Source organism: Typopeltis vanoorti, chromosome 1 (assembly GCF_054136105.1).
Source record: "Typopeltis vanoorti isolate ZY-2024b chromosome 1, IOZ_Tvanoo_1.0, whole genome shotgun sequence".
Taxonomy (NCBI): Eukaryota; Metazoa; Arthropoda; class Arachnida; order Uropygi; family Thelyphonidae; genus Typopeltis; species Typopeltis vanoorti.
Window position 1 is genome coordinate 66,023,648 of NC_143549.1, and position 22,106 is coordinate 66,045,753.

The 22,106-nt window shown below is 34.2% G+C and overlaps 1 protein-coding gene across 1 annotated transcript in view; it reads right to left on the reverse strand.

Annotated features, from left to right (window-relative positions):
* LOC150110052 (formimidoyltransferase-cyclodeaminase-like) overlaps positions 1-22,106 on the reverse strand; it is a 286,116-nt gene that overhangs the window by 241,500 nt on the left and 22,510 nt on the right. The window contains exons 2-3 of the mRNA XM_090390935.1: positions 19,147-19,330; positions 11,726-11,854 (exon numbers count right to left, since the gene is read on the reverse strand). Coding sequence (XP_090247061.1) covers positions 11,726-11,854; positions 19,147-19,330 — 313 coding nt within the window. The remainder of the gene's footprint in view (positions 1-11,725; positions 11,855-19,146; positions 19,331-22,106) is intronic.

Consider the following 22,106-nt stretch of genomic DNA (forward strand, 5'->3'; position numbering starts at 1 on the left):
CTGCCTGAGAGGCATGTGGTGAGGTTGTGGACACAGGAAGTTAGAGGCAGTGAAGGAAAAGAAGAAAGCATATCAAAAGTTCGTGGCAAATAAGTCAGCTTGTGCTCTTAGAGAATACAGAGACAAATGTAAGAAAGCTAAACACTGTGTAAAACTGGCTAAACAAAAGTCATGGGAGGACTTTGGTAAGAACATAGAAAATAAATATCAAGAAGGTGGCAAAATATTCTGGAGATTGCTGAAGAAGCTTAGAAATGGAGGAAAGAGTGCTGTTAAAGGTGATATGAAAATTTCAGAAAAAGATATCCTTTTTCTGCAATTTGTTATCAAGTATGGAGTAATTACTTCGAAAAATTGCTAAATGAAACTAGCAGTGATGACAGCACTGTGATAAAAAACACTGACCAGGCATGCAATCTGGAATACATATCCATGCTTGAAGTAGAAAAAGCCATCAAAAGTCTGAAATGTGGAAAGGCAGCTGGAGTAGATGATATTCAAACAGAAATGCTCAAGTATGGAGGTATAAAAGGTTTACAGTGGCTACACTGCATAGCTCAGAGGGCCTAGACTATGAAAACACATATGACAAGGTGCCAAGAGAGAAGTTATTCAATATACTACAGTTGTATGGTGTCAGTGGATCATTACATCAAGCAATACTTAGTCTTTATTTGAGTTGTAAGTCAGCAGTTAGAATTCAAGGAAGTACAGGAAGATGGTTTAATGTTAAATCTGGTGTCAGACAAGGATGTACATTGTCACCTCTGTTATTCATTATTTATATGGATTATATTATGAAGGAAAGTGGTATTAAACCTGATATCAAAATTGGAGATGTTAATGCCAGCTCCTTGCTTTATGCGGATGATGTTATACTTCTAAATAAATCCGCCACAAGTCTGCAAGATTCCCTGACTAAATTGAATAACTGTTGTGATAGATATGGCATGAAGGTCAGCAATAAGAAGACAAAGATAATGAAAATAGGCAGAAGCATTGAAAATATCAGCTATATTGTGAATGGAGAACCTATAGAACAAGTAAAACATTTCAGCTACTTAGGCACGATTTTTAGTGAAGATTGTAAATTAAATATGGAAATAGTCAACAGAATCAACAAAGCTGGTATGGTAGGAAGTCAACTGAATAAATTTATATGGAATAAGAGAAAAATTAGTCAAAACACTAAATTAGCTGTATACAAGACAGTGTTCAAACCAATTTTAACTTATGGATCTGAGAGCTGGGTCAGAAGTAAAACACTTGACCAAAGACTAGAGACCACAGATATGAGAGTCCTGAGAAAGATATTAGGGGTGTGAACAGATGGCATCAATGGCAATATCATATTAAAAACGAGGATATTAGGAAAGAACTTGACATTGTCAGCATCCAGGAATGCATTAGCAGAGCTAATCTCAGGTGGTATGGTCACTTAAACAGAATGGGCGAGGAAAGATTAGCCAAATAAGTGTTCTCTGTCAGGTTGGTAGGAAAAAGACCCAGAAGAAAACCAAGATATAGGTGGATTTATACTGTAAAAAGTGCCTTAGAAGATAGATATATAAATATAAGATCTGATAATGTTATAGCTTTGACAGGTAACAGATTGATTTGGCAGAAAATTGTAGGTAGGAAGTTAGTAATGATGTAAATTTTTCATGTAGTATTATCATATCCTGTACACCCTTTGAGGGTAAATGTCAGGAATTTGATGATAATGACTTCAACAAATTTGAGTGCATGAGACTGCCCCAAATTTGAAAGACTTACATCATGAGAACAGCAGCCCAATGGCTAAGACAACCCAATATAGCCCGCTGGGGGGGGGGGGGGGGACCATTAGGACTTTAGGAACAACAATAGTTTCTTATCTTCTGCCTCATTTGCTTTTTGTAGTGCCTGTGTGCACGTGTCATATTTGTATGTTCCCATGAAGATGGCAATACGGGAAGTATTTATTAAAGTTTCTTTTAATTAATATTCCAGCATACATGGTAAATTCCTTAAATAATTTGATAGTCAAGGTTATACTAAGTAAGTCAAGGTTCTACTACTAAGTGGAGAAATTTTTCAACGCATTAGAGAAAGCAGCTATTATAAAAAAAAAATAAATAAAAGTTGGTCCTTGTTGATATCAAAATTGTAAACCACAACCCCCCTCCCCCCCTCCACAATAAAGACTACACCAAGTCTATCACTATCCCCTACATCCAGGGCACCTCTGAAAAAATAACTAATATCCTCAAAAAATATGACCTTACTTCCTGTTACAGACCATATAAAAAGTTGGCATCCCTTATCCGCTTTACCAAAGACCAACCACTTCCCCTAGACCTACCTGGTGTATACCAGGTCCCTTGCAGCTGCAAATTGTCCTACTTTGGCCAAACAGGCAGATCAACAAATATCAGGATTTCAGAACACCAAGACTACATCCGGTTTCACCAGTACAGCCGCTCTGGGCTGGCAGACCATGCCTTAGATACCCACCATAAAATTCATTGGAAGAAAACAAAAATAATCCATCGCAGCAAGTTTAAATACGAAAGATTATTCAAAGAATCTTCAGCAGCTCTAAAAAAAAAACGTTCCTAACCTCAACAAATTTGGGTGCATGAAACTGCCCCAAATTTGGGAGACTTTCATTATGAGAACTTCAGCCCAACTGCCAAGACTACCAAATTAGCCCGCAAGAGGGCACCATTAGGACTTTAGGAACAAAATTAGTTTCTTACTTTCTTCCTCATTTGCTTTGTTAGTTCCTTAGTGCACATACCATATCTTTATGTTCCTGAAGATGGCAATGTGACATTGCCGAAATATAGAAGTGATTCATTAAAGTTATCTTTAATTAATATACTTTATATGCGTTGTTAATTCCGTAAATTAATTACCAGTTATGTCTAACCAACGTATAAGTCTTACTACTAGAAAATTGCAGAGCAGGAAATGATTCCCACAAATATTTGGGGAATATTTGGAGAAAGGAGCAAAGCTAAGGATAATGGTAAGTACCTGTAGGATTTCTGTTCAGCAGATGACTACTTATTGCTGACACCATTTTCTAACATAAAAACATGCACAAATTCACATGGAGAGAAGAGGCAAGGAATAAGAAAAGTCTCATTGATATGTTATTGTTGATAGCAATGTTTTCCCAATGGTTCAGAACATACGAGTATACAGAGGATTTGAAACTAGAAGTGATCATTTTGTCTTGAGCAGGATGAAATTGAATTTCATAATGAAAATAAGAGTGTAAGAAAGTTTTAAAACAAATCAAAGTTGAGCAGCTTTCAGATATGAGCTAGAGACTGAAATACATAAACATTATTCAAGAAAAAATGAAAGAGTTTGAAAACAGGAACTCCACCTTGAAGATTCGGAGGCAAACCTTGAAGAAAACATTGACTGATTCAGCCAGAGAAAAATGTGCTGAAGTTGTCTGCAAGGACAGAAAAATCAGAACCTTTATGGTAGACTCAGAAAATTAAAGAGGCAGTAAAGGAAAAGAAGAACGCATATCAAAAGTTCCTGGCAAGTAAGTCAGTTGGTGATCAGAGAGAAATATAAGACAGGGAAATTGTGTGTAAACAAGTGTGTAGCTCAACAAAAAGCATGGAAAGACATTGGTAAGAACAGAAAATAAATATCAGGAAAGTGGCAAAATATTAAGGAGGCTATTGAAAAAGCTTAAAAACTGAGAAAAGAATACTGTGAAAGGAATAAGAGAAGATAAAGGTAACATGAAAATTGGAGATAAAGACCTTGATGTGTGGAATAATTACTTCGAAAAATTGCTAAATGAAACAAGCAGTGACAGCACACTGGTAAAAAACACTCAACAGGAAGGCAATCATGAATACATAATAACTTGAAGTAGAAAAAGCTACCAAAAACCTGAAATGTGGAAGAACAGGTGAAGTATAGGATATTCAAACAGAATATGCTCAAGTATGGAAGCATAAGTTTTACAGTGGCTGCACTGCTTAATTCATAAGACCTGGTCAGAGAGTCGAGTTACAGATGATTGGAGTAGCTCTCTCATAGTATCCATCTATTAAATAGGAAATATAACTGAATGTAAGAATTAAAGATATTTCCCTATGGAGTGTTCCCAGTAAGATTTATGCAAATATACTTGAGAAATGATTGAGAAGGATTGTGGAAGGAAAGCTTGGTGAAGAATAAGCTGGATTCAGGCCAAATAGAGACTGTCAGGATCAGATTCCCACTTTATGACAAATAGTTGAGAAATCATGGGAATATAACAAAGATCAGTATTTAAGTTTTGTAGACCTGCAAAAGGCATATGACAAGATGCAAGAGAAAATCTATTCAAAACGCTACAGTTATATGGTGTCAATAGGGCATTATATCAAGCAATACTTAGTCTTTGAGATGTAACTCAAATAAAGTGTGTAGCACATTATGAATTGCATTATGAAGGAAAGTAGTATAAAACCTGGCATCAAAATTGGAGATGTTAATGTCGGCTCTTTACTTTATGAAGATGATGTCATACTTCTAAATAAATCAAGTATAAGTCTGCAAGATTTCCTGAGTAAATTGAATAACTGTTGTAATAAATTTGGTATGAAAATTTGCAGTAAAAAAAAAGACAACGATAATGAAAATAGGCAAAATATTGAATACATCAATTGTATCCTGAAGAGAGAATATAGAACAAGTAAACCATTTCAACTGGTTCAGCACAATTTTTAAAGATGGAAAATTAAACGTGGAAATAGACAACAGAATTAGCAAAGCTAGTATGGTAGGAACTGAAATGAATCAATTTATATGGAATAAAGAGAAATTAGGCAAGTGTTCAAAAACCTATTTTAACTTATTTATCTGAGAGCTGGGTTAGAAATAAAACGCTTGAGCAAAGACTGGAGACCACAGATATGAAAGTTCTGAGAAAGATTAGGAAGAGTGGACAGATAGCATCAATGGTAATGTCATATTAAAAATGAGGATATTAGGAAAGAACTTGACATTGTTAGCATTAAGGAATGGGTTAGCAGAGCTAATCTCAGGTGGCACAGTTACTTACAAAGAATGGGAGAGAAAGGTCAGTAAAACAAGTGTTTTTTCCCAGTGTGGCAGGGAAAAAAACTCAGACGAAAGCCAAGATTTACGTGAAACAGCAGTAAAAAGTGCCTTAGAAGACAAATATAAGATCTGATAATATCGGAGTTCTGACAGATAAATTAATTTTCAGGAAAAATGTCAATCAGGAAATAGTAATGATGTAACTTTTCAAGTAGTACTGCCCAATGGTGGTGGCTCATCCATAAGGGCAGCAGCCCCTCCAGTATAAAATGACAGTTTGTTTTATTGTCGCCATTCTTAAATTTTTATATATTTATCTAAAAACCATTATTTTTTTTGTTTGTTTGTAATACAATATCGCTCGATAGTATTTTATATAATTCATTTTGTAGCAATAGTTGTATTTTGCAATAGTCAATTGCTGTGTGGGCTAGGGCTAGTATCAGTACTGGCTAGTATACTCAATGCTGCAGCTGCATTCAATGCAGACCACAAACCGCTACCTAGTGGGGGATAATGTAGTGGGATAATGAGCGATTTACATGCAGTTTGGGCTAGTAGAATTGTGGCCAAAAATACATTGCTACTACATGAGCACAAACAACACAAATTAATGTCATTATCGTAGGTAAATATTGTGCAGTTTTTCTTTTTTCTATTTAATTCTAGCATTTAATTTATATCTTTGTAGAAATAAACAAAGAAAGGAATTCTCTTAATTATTTTTAAATTCTGTTATATTTTAGTTGTATTAATGATATAATATTTTCAATCTGTATTGATTTTTTTTTTATTTTTAAACTTTTATTGCTGAAGCCCCACCACTATAAATTCTTACAAGCCGCCACTGGTACTGCCATAATATCTATCTCCCCACCCGAATGTAGATGCCAAGAATTGGATAATGGTGATGAACTATATAGTCAGCCAGCAATTATCTAAGAGATGGGAGAAATTAGTTTTTTCTGCTGGTAAATTGGGGGTATCACATAAATTCTGATATGTGAACTCAATTGGGGGGAGGAGGTGTATAGGATACTGTAATAGCATTACCTCATTAACTTTGCATTATTACTTGCTTTCTATCAATAATTATCTTCCAAATGAATCTGTGTTTTAAGGTTTTGAATAATGTTAAGTCTAGCTTGCATCTGTCATTTAAGACACTACCAATAGCATCACATCAATCTACATAGATCTTTGTCATCTCTGGGTTGTTTGTCTGCCCTTCTGACATTAAACACCTCTTGCAAACCCCCCTCCTCTCTCTTTCTGTGTAAATGAACATTCCATCTTTTAGATTAGCTATGCTCACTCATTTTCAAACAATACCATTCAAGTTCAGGTTCTTTTTTTTTTTTTTTTTTGATGTTGATATTTTTATTGTCATTGATGCCATCTGCTTATTCTTCAAATTTTTCGCAGAATCCTCATCTGTTGTTTCTAGTCCTTGATTCTGTTTTATTTCTAACCCAATTTTCAAATTTCTCTTATTCTATATAAATTTATGCATATTATTCATTTCCTAACTCTGTTTAGCTCTCCACCAAGGACCAACCTTTCCTTTGTGTATCAGCTTCCCTATCTAATGACTCAAAATTCTTCTACTTCTTCCTATATAAAACCTTCTGAGAGACTATAGGTATAAATAAGTTTCATTGTTCAATTTATCATTTTGTTTGCTTGATAATCAGGTTTACCTTCATGTTTGGTGTCAAACGCTATAACTATTGCTTCCTTTGCTCTTCGTTATTGCCTAAATATAAAATCTTATATTTAGTAGGTTTTTTTTTTTTTTTTTGTTAAATTGTACTAAACAGATAATTTTCAGTTAAATTTTTGTGAAAATTTCTTATACAGTGCATGTTTTATAATAATTTATGGTAATTATGAAAAATTCCTATTTCATCATCTGCATACAATAAGCTGAAAAGCTTACATTGGTGACTACCTGTGCACTCAAAGAATTTCAATCCTCCATATTTTAATACATTTCTATGAGATAACTGGCTTTAATTTGCATGAATCTTTATGTGCCTGTTCCAGGAATAAATATCAAGCATAGATCACAGATGGCCAGTTTTTAGAATCCTTACAAAAATTTGTCAAACAATCATCTTCATTTTCATTTCATTCATACTATTTACACATGTGAAATATGGCAAACTATTTGTATATGCCGTTTGCCAGAACTCTATGGAACCCTTACATTCTATTGTGGTATACTTAGGTGTAAAACTACATTAGTTATTTGTTAATTATCCCTCTATTATTACCATCAGACCTCCAGGGAGTTAGGGAGGAAAGCCACACACCATCACACAAGATGCCACACCTTTTCTTGAATTCATTCACATTACCTGCACTCAACCACATCTAAAGCTAACCCATTCTAATAATGTACTGCTCTGAGAGAAAAATTTAGGGAGGAAAGCCACACACCATCCACAAAAGATGCCACACCTTTTCTTGAATTCATTCACACTACCTGCACTCAACCACATCTAAAGCTAACCCATTCTAATAATGTACTGCTCTGAGAGAAAAATTTAGCTCTCTCTCTTGTTACCTCTCTCCACATTTAACTGCAGGTGTTATTTACTGAATTCCATTATCTCGCTATTATCCTCCCTCTTCATATTCAGTGGACAGATACAACTTAAAATTCTACACCCAAGGATACTATAATAGAATAGAGGGTTCCGATCCCATACATTTTAGGCATTTCCAAATCTACTGGCAGAATCTTGCAGAGAATCTTGAAGAGTTTCACCTGTGGCGATTCCATTCAAGTGTGGGGGACTCAACCCGTCATCTAATGGATGACAGGTTGGGTCCCCCTATGTGCAAATCTTTGCTATCTGGTTCTATCTCTGGCTATTGCTGTCATCTTTGAAGCTCGATAATTGTGACCTTTCCTTTGAAGACTGTAGCCAAGTTCTTTTTTGTCTATCTCTTGATTGTCTTGCTCCAATGATTCCATTCAAAACTATATTTGGTAATTTCTGAAAGGGCATTCTCTGGAAGTGTCCAAACCATCTTAATTGCTGTTCAAGAATTATAGCTATGCTATCTTCACTATAGTTTAATTCACATTTGACATGCTCATTTGTTTTGTATTCTGACCAATGAGTCATTTTTCTTAAGCATTTCATTTAGAATGCTCTGATTTTCTGTATTTCTTTCTGATTGAGTGTCCAAGTCTCGGCTCCATATGCTGCTGCAGGTATAATAATGGTGTTTATAGAGTTTTAGTTTTTGAGACTTTTTGAAATGCTATTATTTTTGCATATTTTGTTTAATTTATTCATATTAGACAATCCTTTGTTAAGTCTGTATTTTACTGTTTCTGTGTTGTCATGGTTGTGAGTAATGAGACTGCCAAGATATGTAAATTAATTTACTTGTTCGAGTATGTGATTTTCTAAGTTTACTGAAATTTTTTCCTCATCTCTTCCTATTTCATTGTTTTAGTTTTGCTTAGATTGATTTTTATTCCAAAAGTTTTGCATTCTTCATTTAAAATTTTTAATGTTTTTTTTTCCCAAGTTGTTCTTTAGATTCTGCAGAATAATATTGTCTGCATATCTGATGTGGTTGTTATTTGTGCCATTTATTTGTAGACCTGGTTCTTTAGCTATAGATTCGCATATTTATTCAAGATAGATAATAAATAAATTTGGTGAGAGTGGGCAACCCTGCATGACTCATTTTTCTACTTTGAATTTGTCTGTTTTTATTTTATTAAATTTGACACTTTCTTTGGTATCTTTATAATAAGTCATAATAAAAGTTTGTAGTTCTGAATCTAGCATCATAGATTAAGATGTTTATCATTTTGTTCCTCTCAATATAATCAAATGCTTGTTTGAAGTCTTCAATGAAACTGCAGTACATAGGTAAGTTGTATGCCCAGTACTTTACAGTTAGGCTGTTAACTGTAAAAATATGGTCTAGAGTAGACCTTCCAGGTCTGAATTTTGCTTGATCTTCTGTTGTCTCATTCATTAAAGTCTGGATTCCATTTTGAATAATGCATGTAAAGATTTTATAGCTATGACTTAGCAATGTTAATGGTCTATAATTTTCACACCTTTATCTCCCTTGTTGAGAACTGGCATTATGATGCCTGTCTTCCAGTAATCTGGAATTTCACCAGTATATAGTATTTGGTTAAAAAATTCCCACAAGAAATTGATGGCTGCTATGCCACCATATTTCCACAGTTCAGTAGGAAGTTAATCATAACCAGGTGATTTAGATGATTCTTGCCAAGTACAAAAAACAAATTTCACCTCTGTCTTTAGCTGATATTTTGATTCCTTGTGAATGCTATCTAACATACTATGGTCAAACAGACAGGCCACTCTGTGAATTAAAAAGGATTGGTGAACACCAGTGCTACACTTAGCATATAAACCTGGAAAGTTGGATCTCACACAAAAGTTATCAAGACCAAACATAGCACTGGAACTATGCTTGCTTTCTCTGTAGAAGCAATCTTAAATATAAACATATTTTCAAATAAAGTTCAGAGGTTCTGTTACACCATCCTAATTTAAATCAGAATGATTGCTTCTCTAATCTGAAAGTTTGAGGGAGTCTGTATAAATATAAGAAATCATTTATTATCTATATGATGTGATCTGATCTTTCCAGCAAAAACAGCACTTGCTGTTATAGGAGTTGTATTTACTATGTATTCTCTCTCATACACACTCTGAACTGCTTGTTTGTTGATGATATAAAGGAAATATACTCGCTGAACACGAATTCGATATGAGTGATAATCAGTTAGTGCAAATGAGTGAAATGATACTATTTCCTGCTTTAAGCGAGTGATTAATCAGTTAACGCAATTTTTTTACATTATGCAAAATTTTTTGTTGCCAATCTGTAGCAAGTGGCAGCACTTTTCAAATGTAGCAGCCAGTGAGCAGTGGCAGTACTGTAGGCGGTGACCAGCGACACTTGGCAGTTGACTCAAATCTATCATCACAAGTTCACATGCAAACTCTGTTCTCTTGCTCAATCACTTTTTCTTCATTTTACTTTAATTTAGATACCTATAAGGCTTTATAATATTCAACTCCTGATATAGAAAAGAGAAAGACTGATAAAGAAAGCAGCAGTAATAAAAAGAGAAGAAAAATAATTATGTTAGAGGAAAAGCTGAAAGTCATTAAGAGACATGAACGTATCACTAGTAATACTATGATTGTGCAAGACCTGGGATATAGTGAGTCTACAGTTTGGACTATATTAAATAAGAACAAAGAATACAAAGAACAGGAAAAGTTGCTACTGCTTCTTTAATTCACCTGAAATAAGTCATTTAATGATCGAGATGGAATGTCTTCTATCACTGGATTGAGAATTGTAACCAAAAAAGAATACCTCTTGGTACAAGGAATATTCAGGCAAAAGCTCTCAATATTTTTACATCATTGAAAGAGACCAAATTTCAAGAGGAATGTGAAAGCTTTGCTGTGAGTTTAGGATGGTTTGACCATTTTAAAAATTGAGCTGGACTGAAGATGAAAAAAGTCTAGCACTACTCACACCTTTACTTAATTTTTTTGTAAAAAAATAGTAGCTCAATTTTCAGTATTAAAACAATACTGAAAGCCTGACAAAGAGCATATTAGAGAGAGAATGTGTGTGTGTGTGTGTGTGTGTGTGTGTGTGTGTGTGTGTGTGTGTGTGTGTGTGTGTGTGTGTGTGTGTGTGTGTGTGTGTGTGTGTGTGTGTGTTATTAGACATAAAATAAGACATTAAATAAATATTTAGGCAATTGATTTTTTATTAACTTTGATGAATTTATCCTATAATATAGCTTATAATTTTTTTTTTCAAATTTATGCTAATTGATGAATGAATTATAATTATTCCTATTGTTTACTGTATTTGCTTAGCATGATTTTCCTTAACAAGGTTTTCCTGTACTATTAGTATCAGCATGAAATATTTGTTTTCTAATTTTTAATAAATGTGATTATTGTGTCTAATGTGTTTCACTCTCAACACCTTTTTTATATTATGCCAAGATAACAGCACAAATACACAAAGGAAGACAAACATCAAGATGAACGGATCCAGTTGATAGTACCCAATCTAAAATGAATGATCTGACAATACTGAAAGCCTGACAAAGAGCATATTAGAGAGAGTGTGTGTGTGTGTGTGTGTGTGTGTGTGTGTTATTAGACATAAAATTACAAAAGAAACTTATACAGAAGAAAAATTTACAAAAACAGATTGCACAAGTTCAATATTTTGACAAGAAATAAAAATCATTAGATCTAGCAGTCCAATGTAAAGAGTATGAATGAAATGCAAATTTTAATTTACATAGCAAAGATATAAATTAAGATCTTAAATTATGCCGGCTTGGTTGGCCGAGTGGTCAGCGTATCCCCTCCAGCTAAAAGGCTGCAGGTTCAAATCCTGCTGTGGGCATGGATGTTTGTGATTATCTGTGAAAATACTAGTGGTGATGATGGGCAGTAGATGGTGTTGGTGTAGATGATGATGATGGTAGGTGTGGTTCATTGTAGTTGATGGAATGAGTGGTGGAGACAGAGAGCTGTAGAGTAGGTGCCCTCCCTTGATAAGTTTTTGGACTCCCTTGAAGGTGTTATATAATAATAATAATACTTACCTGGTACCTTAAGTTCAGCACTCAACTTTTCTGCAAATTTCCTTGCACAGTATATACACTCTTCCATTTCAACTCCTTGAACAGGAATAAAAGGACATACATCCAATGTTCCTAAGCGAGGATGTTCACCTGCAAACCAATGATGTTATGATCAGTGCCATTTAGTAATAAAACTTCTAGAATCATTTTACTAGTGAAAGCATGTATGTGAGAAGTGTTATGAGTATCAGAAGCATTTGTCAGAAGAGTAGCAGTGTAGTGAATATTTATGGAAACAAAAAATAGCATTAAAATGCAAGTAAATGCAAAATTTAAATTCTAATTTAAATTTATTTCTCGGAATTCTAACAGTTTGTAGATGGAGTTATCCTCCTGCAGTTGATAACATATACTGTTACATGCTTGCAATTTTAAGTATTGCTCTTTGTGTTTATTTTTCAACTGTATTGCCAATGGCTAGAAAACCTAACTGAAAATTCTGCAAATAAATATTTTCCTTACATGTTATTCTGTTACTGTGTAATAATTTTATCATTATGTTGTCCACTTACATTTTAATATTTAGATCTATTAATACTGTAAAGCAGTTCCATCATTAAGAGTGTGTGAAGAAATTGTGCTTTCCTGGTGTGACTATTTCAAAAAGGGAAAATAATAGTTAATTTTGACCAAAATGAATGACAAGAGGATATGAAAGAGTTACTTCTTCTTTCACTACACGTTATTCCTGCTTCCTATGCAGGGCCCATGTGTTACTTAGATGCGACTTCTTGTTAGTACCACTCCCAACTGACCTGTCACCTAGGCTGCCACTGGGAGGGATATATTTTTGATTGTAGTAGCTAGAAAACCTAACTGAAATATTTTCTAGCTACTACAGTATGTTCACAGGGTCGGTTTGTGCTTGCGGGATGAAAAATGCCAGATAAACTGGCAAAAAAAAACCTACTGCCTGTGCCCAAGACCGGCTAACTTGGCTAAGTTCCTCATGTCTTTGACGGGAATTGAACCTGGGACACTCCTACCCCCAGGCATATGGTTGCAAAGCACAAAGCCACTAGGCTAACCGTGTGGACATATGAGTTACTAAAAGAAGAAAAAAAGAGTGGGGGGGGGGATTTTTTAAGTCTCTTGCCAAGGTATGATAGTGAAATGAAAATGGTCATGACTGGAAATGAGTTGATGTAAGAATATACATTTTTTTTTAGATGTCTAGAGGGAATTTGATGGACAAAAGGACATAAGTGTTATGATTGACTATCCTTAAACTGATCTGGAATTAGGTCTCTGGAGAGTTTTGTTCACTGAGAGAATGGATTTACAAAAACATGAAAAATCAATGCCATGAAGGAGAACGCAGGTAATATGCGCAGGATTCCTTGAGGTGAGCAAGTGAATGAGAATGTTCATAGAATGCTGAATGCAGGTGCTCAGTTTCATATCTGAAAGAGACACTTGTGAAAAGATTTCAATGTAACTATGGGTCTAAGGAGATACTACACATACCAATGCTAAGGGTATGAGGAACAAGAACAGAGTGTTTTCACAATGGTTAGCTTGAAATGACCAAAAATTATAAGTATCAGAGAGACTTGGTAGAGAAAGATATTGTTACATGGATAGAATACAGAGAATAGGACTAGGGAGAGAGTACCGATAATGATAGGAAGAACTGCAACCAACAAAAGTAAAAATTCAGCAGGAGAAGAGTTGATAGGGGGAGAGCATAGTTTCCATCTTCCAAAGAAGTTCCCATCTGGCTTCCTGGTGTCTACCAAGTTCGTTGTGACTGTCATCGTTCGTATCTCAGACAAACTGGATGCTCAGTAGAAAAGAGAATACAAGAACACCAATCTTACATTAGCAATAAGAAATCTAAGAAATCTGGTTTGGCACAGCATGGAATAGATGCAGACCACAATATCCTCTGGTCTGAAACATGCTTACTTCATCTGTGTTGCTATAAATTTGAACATTTGTTTAAATAAAGCACTAAGGTCTTACACTTCACCATCCAAACTTAAATCAGAATGCCTCTCATTATCTACAATATGGGAAAGTCTTATTATAATCACACATCACTAAAGTTTTTTAAATATAGTTAATGAATAATAACTAATACATTTCCTCAGTTATACCATTGTGTTTATTATTACGGGCAACTCCAAGGAGTCCTTAGACTCATCGAGGAAGGCCCTAAACATCATGTCAAGAATTATTCAGCATTTGCACAGTATCTATCATACTTTGCTTTGAACTTATTCACAGTCATGGCATCCACAACAGACTCTGGCAACCTATTCCACTCATTCACCATTCTCTAATTAAGAAACCTAGTTCTAACACCCTTACTAACTACACACACTTGCTCAGTTTCCATGGATGGTCCCTAGTTCTCCCACCAGCACACCTGTTCTGAAAAATTTTCTCTGAATTAATCTTGTAAAAACTCCTTAGTAATTTGAATGTCTCAATTATATCACCCCTTTTCCACCTATCAGCCAGTTTCTGTAATGCACAAAACTTCAACCTGGTCTCGTAAGATTCATTCCATAGACCCGCAATTACAATTACCATCTTGGTCACTTACCTCTGGATCCTCTCTGCCACCTCCCCATCACCAAGAAACCCTGGAACCCCAAATCTGCATGAAATAGTCAAGATAGGGTCTTAATCAAGGCTCAATAAAATAACCTGCTTGTCTCTGCTCGTCAGAGTATTCTTCAGTAACCAAGTGATCTGGTGAGCAGCTTTAGCCACTTTTGCTCACTTTTGGTCACTTACCTCTGGATCCTCTCTGCCACCTCCCCATCACCAAGAAACCCCAGATCTGCATGCAATAGTCAAGATAGGGTCTTATCAAGGCTCAATAAAATAACCTGCTTGTCTCTGCTCATCAGAGTATTCTTCAGTATAAATATCAGAGTATAAATATCAGCAAGGTGGCAAAATGTTCTGCAGGTTACTGAAAAAGCTTAGAAATGGAGGAAATACTGTAAAAGGAATCAAAGATGATGTAAAAACTGAAGATAAGGATATCCTAGATGTCTGGAGTAATTACTTTGAAAGACTTAAATGAAACAAGCAGTGACAGAACTGTAGTAAAAAAAAAAAAAATTCAAGAGAAATGTAAACAAGAGTTCATATCAATACTTGATTAGGAAAAGCAGTTAAAACTTGAAATATGGAAAGGCAGTTGGAGTAGATGACATTCAACCAGAAATGCTCAAATATGGAGGAATAAAAGTTTGAAGTGGCTACAATGCATGATTCAGAGGAGAAGGAGGCCTGGTCAAAAGTTCAAATTCCAGATGATTTGGAGTATAGCTCCCATCTGTAAAAAAGGGAATAAAGCTGAATGTGATATTATGGAGGGATTTCTCCACTAAGTATTCACGGTAAGATTTATGCAAGCATATTTGAAAAGAGGCAGAGGAAAATTATGGAAGAGAAAGTGGGAGAAGAACAAGCCAGATTCAGGCTAAATAGAGGTTGTCAAGATCAGGATCAGATTTTCACTCTATGACAAATAGTCGAGAAATCATGAGAATATTACAAGTATTTTTTGTAGATGTGAAAAAGCATATGACAAGGTCAGCAGTTAGAATTGAAGGAAATATAGGCAGATGGTTTCATGTAAAATCAGGTGTAAGTCAGATTATCTCCACTCTTATTCATCATCATTTATATGGATCACATTATGAAAGAAAGTGGCATTAAACCTGATATAAGAATCTGAGATATTAAACTTAGCTCTTTGCTTTATGCAGATGTACTCCTAAACAAATCAAGTGCAAGCTTCCAGGATTCTCTAAGTTGAATAACAGCTCTATCAAATTTGACATGAAAATCAGCAATCAAAATTTCAGCTATTTAGGCACAGTTTTTAGCGAAGATAAGTTAAATCTGGAAATATACAACAAAATAAACAAATCTGGTAAAGTGAGGAGCCAGTTGAATAATTTTATATGGAATAGGGGAGAAATTAGCCAGAACACTAAACTTGCAATATATAAGACAGTGTTCAAACCAGTTTTAAGTTATGGATCAAAGAGTTAGATAAGGAATAAAGCACTTGATTAAAGATTAGAGACCAAATATGAGAGTTCTTAAAAAATTAGGGACCTGAACAGATGGCATCAATGGCAGAATCATTAAAAATGAGAACATTACGATGGAACATGACATTATTTGCATTCAATAATACAAGAGCAGAGCTAATCTAGGTCACTTACATAGAATAGGAGAGGTTAGCAAAACAGGTGTTTGATGCAAAGATTGTAAGAAAAAGGCCCAGAGGAAGAGCAAGGTCTAGATGGATTAATTCAGTTATAAGTAGCTTAGAAGTACAAAATCTGAGATATGACAATATTGGGGTCCTGACGAGTAAAAGAATAATTTGGAGGAAAATTGTGGACAGGAAATTAATAATAACATAAAGTTAATCATGTAGCGCTGTCACAGTAGCCTGAACATCTCTTGTACACATTAGGAAATTTATGATGATGATAAATAGAAAGCAATACTTCTAATGACATTAGAGCAAGAAAGTTACTGCTGATAAAAAGACAGATCAGATTAAAGCAAAAAAAAAAATCAATGAATTAATCATTTGTTAAAATATACATTGCTCACATGATCATTTTTAAATAAAGTTAAATATTTACATTTGATTGTCCTAAAAAAAAAAAAAAACTGTATAACTGGGAGGAGTCCTCCATGTAATCATTAAGGAATGTAAAGAATCGACTGAGGCTTTTGACCTGATGTCCAATCTTCACCTTCTCATGGTGCACCTTGTTAGGTATGGGAGTTTCCAAAAAGCAATGTAACACTTTTTTTTTTCTTAATAATGGTGAAAGGGAATGAGATAAAACACACAACTGACAGACAGACCTGTTAATGTTCAAAAAACCACCAGTGCAGTGTGGTGATACTGTCATCTTACAGCTAATTCTAGTTGCAATCAAAAGGGACTTCACCAAGTGATATTCACTGTAAACTGGTTGCTGTGCATGGTAAAAATATTATGTCAAAGAAGCAGGTGTTTTTTTGGTGCAATGAATTTAAAGGTGACATTGAAAATCAACATCAGGCTGGCAGGAATTCAATGACAAAGACAGACGACAACATTTCACACATTAAGGGCATCATTCTTGAAGACCGGTGAGTGAAACTGTGTGAAATTGCACAAGGGGGATGAACTTGAATAAGTCCACTAGAGATGATAAAGGTGACATTAAAACTGAAGATAAAGATATTATAGATATTTGGAGTAATTATTTTGAAAGATTGCTAAATGAAGCAAGTAGTGTCAGCTCAGGGTAGAAAACTCAACAGGAATGCAGTTAGGAATACATATCCATACTTGAAGTAGAAAATTCCATCAAAAGCCTGAAATGTGGAAAGGCAGCTGGAGTAGATAATATTCGAGGTACAAAAGTCTTACAGTGACTGCACTGCATAGTTCAGAAGGCCTGGACAGAGGGACAAATTCCAGATGATTGGAGTACTGCTTTCATAATACCCATCTATAAATGGGAAATAAAACTGAATGTGAGAATAATAGAGGTATTTCTCTACTGACTGTTCTGGTTAAGATTTATGCAAGTATACTTGAGAAATGGCTAACAAAAATTGTGGAAGGGAAGCTTAAAAAACAAGTTGGATTCAGGCCAAATAATGGTTGTCAGGATCAGATTTCCACTTTAAGACAATTAATTGAAAAATCTTGGGAATATAAACAAGGATTTGTATTGGTTTTATAGTTATCATCATGCTTTTCAAGGATTTAGGTCTAGATTGGCCTGTTCTGGACTTAGAAGTCATCGTTGAATCTCTTTAGAGGGCATCCTGGTTTTCTTTTTCCTAATGGTTTGTAATTTAAGGCTTGTTTTGCAAGTATACTTGATCATATACTTCATAAATCCAGAAAAGGCATACGATAAGGTCCAAGAGAGAAAGCTCTTCAAAATGCAAGGGTTATATGGTGCAAATGGGACATTATATCAAGTAATAGATAGTCTCTATTTAAGCTGTGTCAGCAGTTAGAATTGAAAGAGGTACAAGAAGATGGTTTGATGTTAAATCAGATGTACAAAAGAGTGCACACATTATTACCACTGTTATTCATTATCTATATGGATCACATTATGAAGGAAATTAGTATTAACACCCCGACCGGTCATGACATCTATAGACGTCCAGCAAAATCTGGATACAATTCTAACATCTATTGAATAACATGGATAAGGTGCAATTTGGCTCACTATTTCATCTACCATGGCTAGTAGAGAGGTTAAACCTGATATCAAAACTGGCAATATTAATTTTAGCCCTTTACTATATGCAGATGATGCTATACCTCTAAATAAATGCACTACAAGTCTGCAAGATTCCTTGAGTGAACTGAATGACTGTTGTAATAAATTTGGTATGAAAATCAGCAATAAAAAAACAAAGAATGAAAATAAGCAGAAACATAGAAAACATCAGCTGTATCCTGAATAGAGAACCTATAGAACAAGTCAAACATTTTAGCTATTCAACTTCAATTTTTAGTGAAGATAGCAAATTTAAAATGGAAATAGACAACAGAAGTAATAAAGTTGGTATGGTTGTAAGTCAGCTAAATAAATTTATATGGAATAAGAAAGCAATTAGTCAAAACACTAAATTAGCTGTAGAGACAGAGTGTGTCTGTACAGCTAATTTTAACCAATTTTAACTTATGGATCTGAGAGCAGTACAATACTTGATTAAAGACTGAAGACCACAAATATAAGAGTTCAGAGAAAGATTAGGATAGTGAACAGATGGCATCAATGGCAATATCATATTAAAAATGAGGATATTAAGAAAGATCTTGCCATCATTAACATTCAGGAATGTGTTAGAAGAGCTAATCTCAGATGGTATCACTTAAACAGAATGGGAGAGAAAAAATTAGTAAAACAAGTGTTCTTTGTCCAGAAAAAGACTCAGAGAAAGACCAAGATATAGGTGGATTAACACAATAAATAATGTCTTAAAAAGACAGAAATTAAAGATCTGATAATGCTGGAGTCTTGAGGGATAACAGATTAATTGGGAGGAAAATGGTTTTTCAGAAGTTACTAATGGTGTAACTTTTTCACTTAGTACTCATAATACTCTGTACATCTACTGAAGTAAATATATCAGGAATTTGATGATATTCTAAAAAAACAATGTAAATATATTTTTGAATCAGACAAAGCACATAATTTTCTAAAGAAATTATAAAAAATTTATCCATGAATACTTAAAAGGAACTGCTTCTTTTTTCTGAATAACAATTTTAAACAATGTTTCCAACTTGTGTCAAACTGTCATATAGGAGAATACTACTGATTCATATAACAGCTATTTATACAATTAAATAAGTATACTAAAAATCTTACCTTTATGTTTGGTCATATCAATCAACTTATATGCCCTGCGAGCAGCATTTAAAGCTCCCTCAATTACAGCATCTGGTGAACCTACAAAAGTATATACAGTACGGTTGGTTGATGAACCTGCATCAACATCCAAAAGGGAAACTCCCTGTGTTGAAGAAATAGCATCTGCAATTGCATCAATTATCTGAAATAAAATAATTCATGCTATTAATTATTAAAATATGACAGTATTAAAATTATTAAAAAATAAATGAAAATATTAAAATGAAGTGGTAATAAATAATTTTATTAACTTGTAACAGTCATTCATAAATTAAATAATAAACAATAAAAACAGACCATATAGCATATAATAATAAAAGTACTTTAACCACTGTGTCTGATCTTTTGTCTAAATTCAATTAGCAGTAGGGGGAAAAGGAGTTCAGCAACCGATCAATTATCCAGCTTTCAAAAAACCAAACTCCTCAGTTCATTGATCCCTGAATGGGTTAGCATATCAGCTGACTCCTGAAATGTCACCAACTGTACATGACCATCAAATCAATTTTTCAAAGCAATCAAAAAGCATATCAACAGATCACCGTATTCCTGAACCAACCCTCATAGGGCATCTGTTTATTATAGGCCCTGCCTTTTGTGTGCAGGATAAAAAAATAAAAAAATAAAAAAAAAAAAAGAATAAAAAAAAAAAGCAGATAATTCAGAGATTAGCGCGCGCACGCACACACACACACACAATGCATTTTGCAAAAAAATCAACCAAGTGTTAAACTGGTTTATATTGTGCATGGCAATACATAAAGCTCAAATCCACTGAGGTGTTCTGCCAATAAAAAATGTGTTATGCTCAAAACAAGATATTATAGGATGTATGCAATTTTGATGTCAACTTCTTATAGATGATATTAATTATAATATTTATATACAATAATATGGAATTGCTGTAAATTCCAATCTCAATGTTGTAGAGAACACCACTCATCTCTTCTTTCCTCTCATAAGTTTACTAACTTGTACTTTTTAAGTTTGCTCTACATGAATGGCCATGTGAGACTGTTTTGATTTAAAATGTTGAAAACTAACAATGAATTACATATTATTATGCATATAAATTATAAAGTGATGAAATTATTAAATATTTATTCTTTTGGAGTAAAATCATTTGAGCAAATAGCTCTAGCTCTGAGTGAATGTTTTTTTATTATTATTATTAAGTCATACATTTGTGCAGGATGGTGGTATGAATCATTTTCAGATATCAGAATGTATGAGGTTTTCTGCAAATAGTGTAAGAACCATAACCCCATCATGAAGTCTTAACTAATATATCTAAAACAAAAGTAAAAACAGTTCTTTTCAATTTCTGAAGTAAATTTTATTCTCTGATTTATTGTACATTTCTAGGGTTTAGAAATGTAGCACAGATAGTGGAAGAGTCTAACACTTTTGTTTTAAATTTCCGTTTAAATATATATATATTGTATGCGTCTGTGAGAAAGAATTGAGTCATTCACTTGATTTAGCAGTAAATTTTATTATGATATACAAAATAACCTGATTGCATTGCAAAACAAAAGAGTGCAGTCATATCAGGAGTGAATGCTTAATTTGTGTTTCTTTAAGTAGGATAGCTGTAAACAGATAAATTATTAGTAATGAAAATTACTACTAGGGTTAGATTTATGGTTTGTTTTTATCATCACATCTCCAAGCAGTCAAGAGACTCATTGCAGGCAGTCCTACTTTCACATGCATTGCTCATTACACCTTGATTTGCATTCACTGTCTCTACACTCACCAAACTTTCAGGCAATACATTCCAATTCCCCCACAACTCTCCATGCAAAAAAAAACCTACTCCTCATACCCTTGCTCATACCTTCTTATACAGCTTCTAGGGATGGTCTCTTGTTCTCCCTGTCTCTAGCCATTCTATAAAAAATCTTATCCACATTAATCTGGTAAGTACTCCCTTACCAACTTTTGTCTAGATCATGTGCCCCCCCCCTTTTTTTTTTATGTATTAGGCTCTGCAATTGGAATTCTCTCAATCATCTCTAACCTTCTTCCACATCTCATCTTTTTGAAAACCAGGTTACCAAATCTCTGCACATATGCAGTCTGATCAAAGCCTTGTATAATCGAGTCATAACATCCTTACTTCTACAAGACAGTGTTCTCTGCATACTGCCATAATCTGCTATGCTGTCTTCACAATTTAAGCAAAGTGTCCCTGAAATTTCAGGATCCTATCCATCATTATCCCCAGATATTTCATCTCTTTCAACCGCCTCTAAAATATCCCCACCAATCTTATACTCTGCATTCCATCTTTGCTTCTCAAATTTTAAAATCTTACAATGTGCTAAACTGAAATGACATCACACACACACACACCCATTCACCCAGTCTATTAGAGTCCTCTTGCATGGCTACAACATGTTCTACTCTTCATAGCTCTCCCCAACTTTGCATCATCTGCAAACAACTACATCAACATTCAAGCCTTCCCAATGCCATTTACATACAAATTAAACAACAATGATGCTTGTATGTCCTACGTTAATGTCTGTGTTAAATATTTAGCTAAATTATATGTAGGACTAGATTACTGGCTATGGGAGCCAAAGAGGTGTGTTATTTTTATATATTTTTATATATTTTTAAAGATTACAGATATAAGGGATATGAATGATGTGGATATATGTTTTCGGTTGTTGTGAGAACAGGATTTTACACTTGTATTTTTTTAATTAATTCATAGGATTAATTAAATGGAAAGTTCATAGACTTTCTATCCATAACTTGAATATGTGGTATGTTCTCTTGGAAGAGTTAATATCTTTCTACTATATTCTGAAGTAATTATTATTCAGTATGAATAATGATTACTTCATTATACTAGTAATGATTATTTGCATATTTGTCTCTTGGTGCTCTGTTATCTCCAGCAGTGA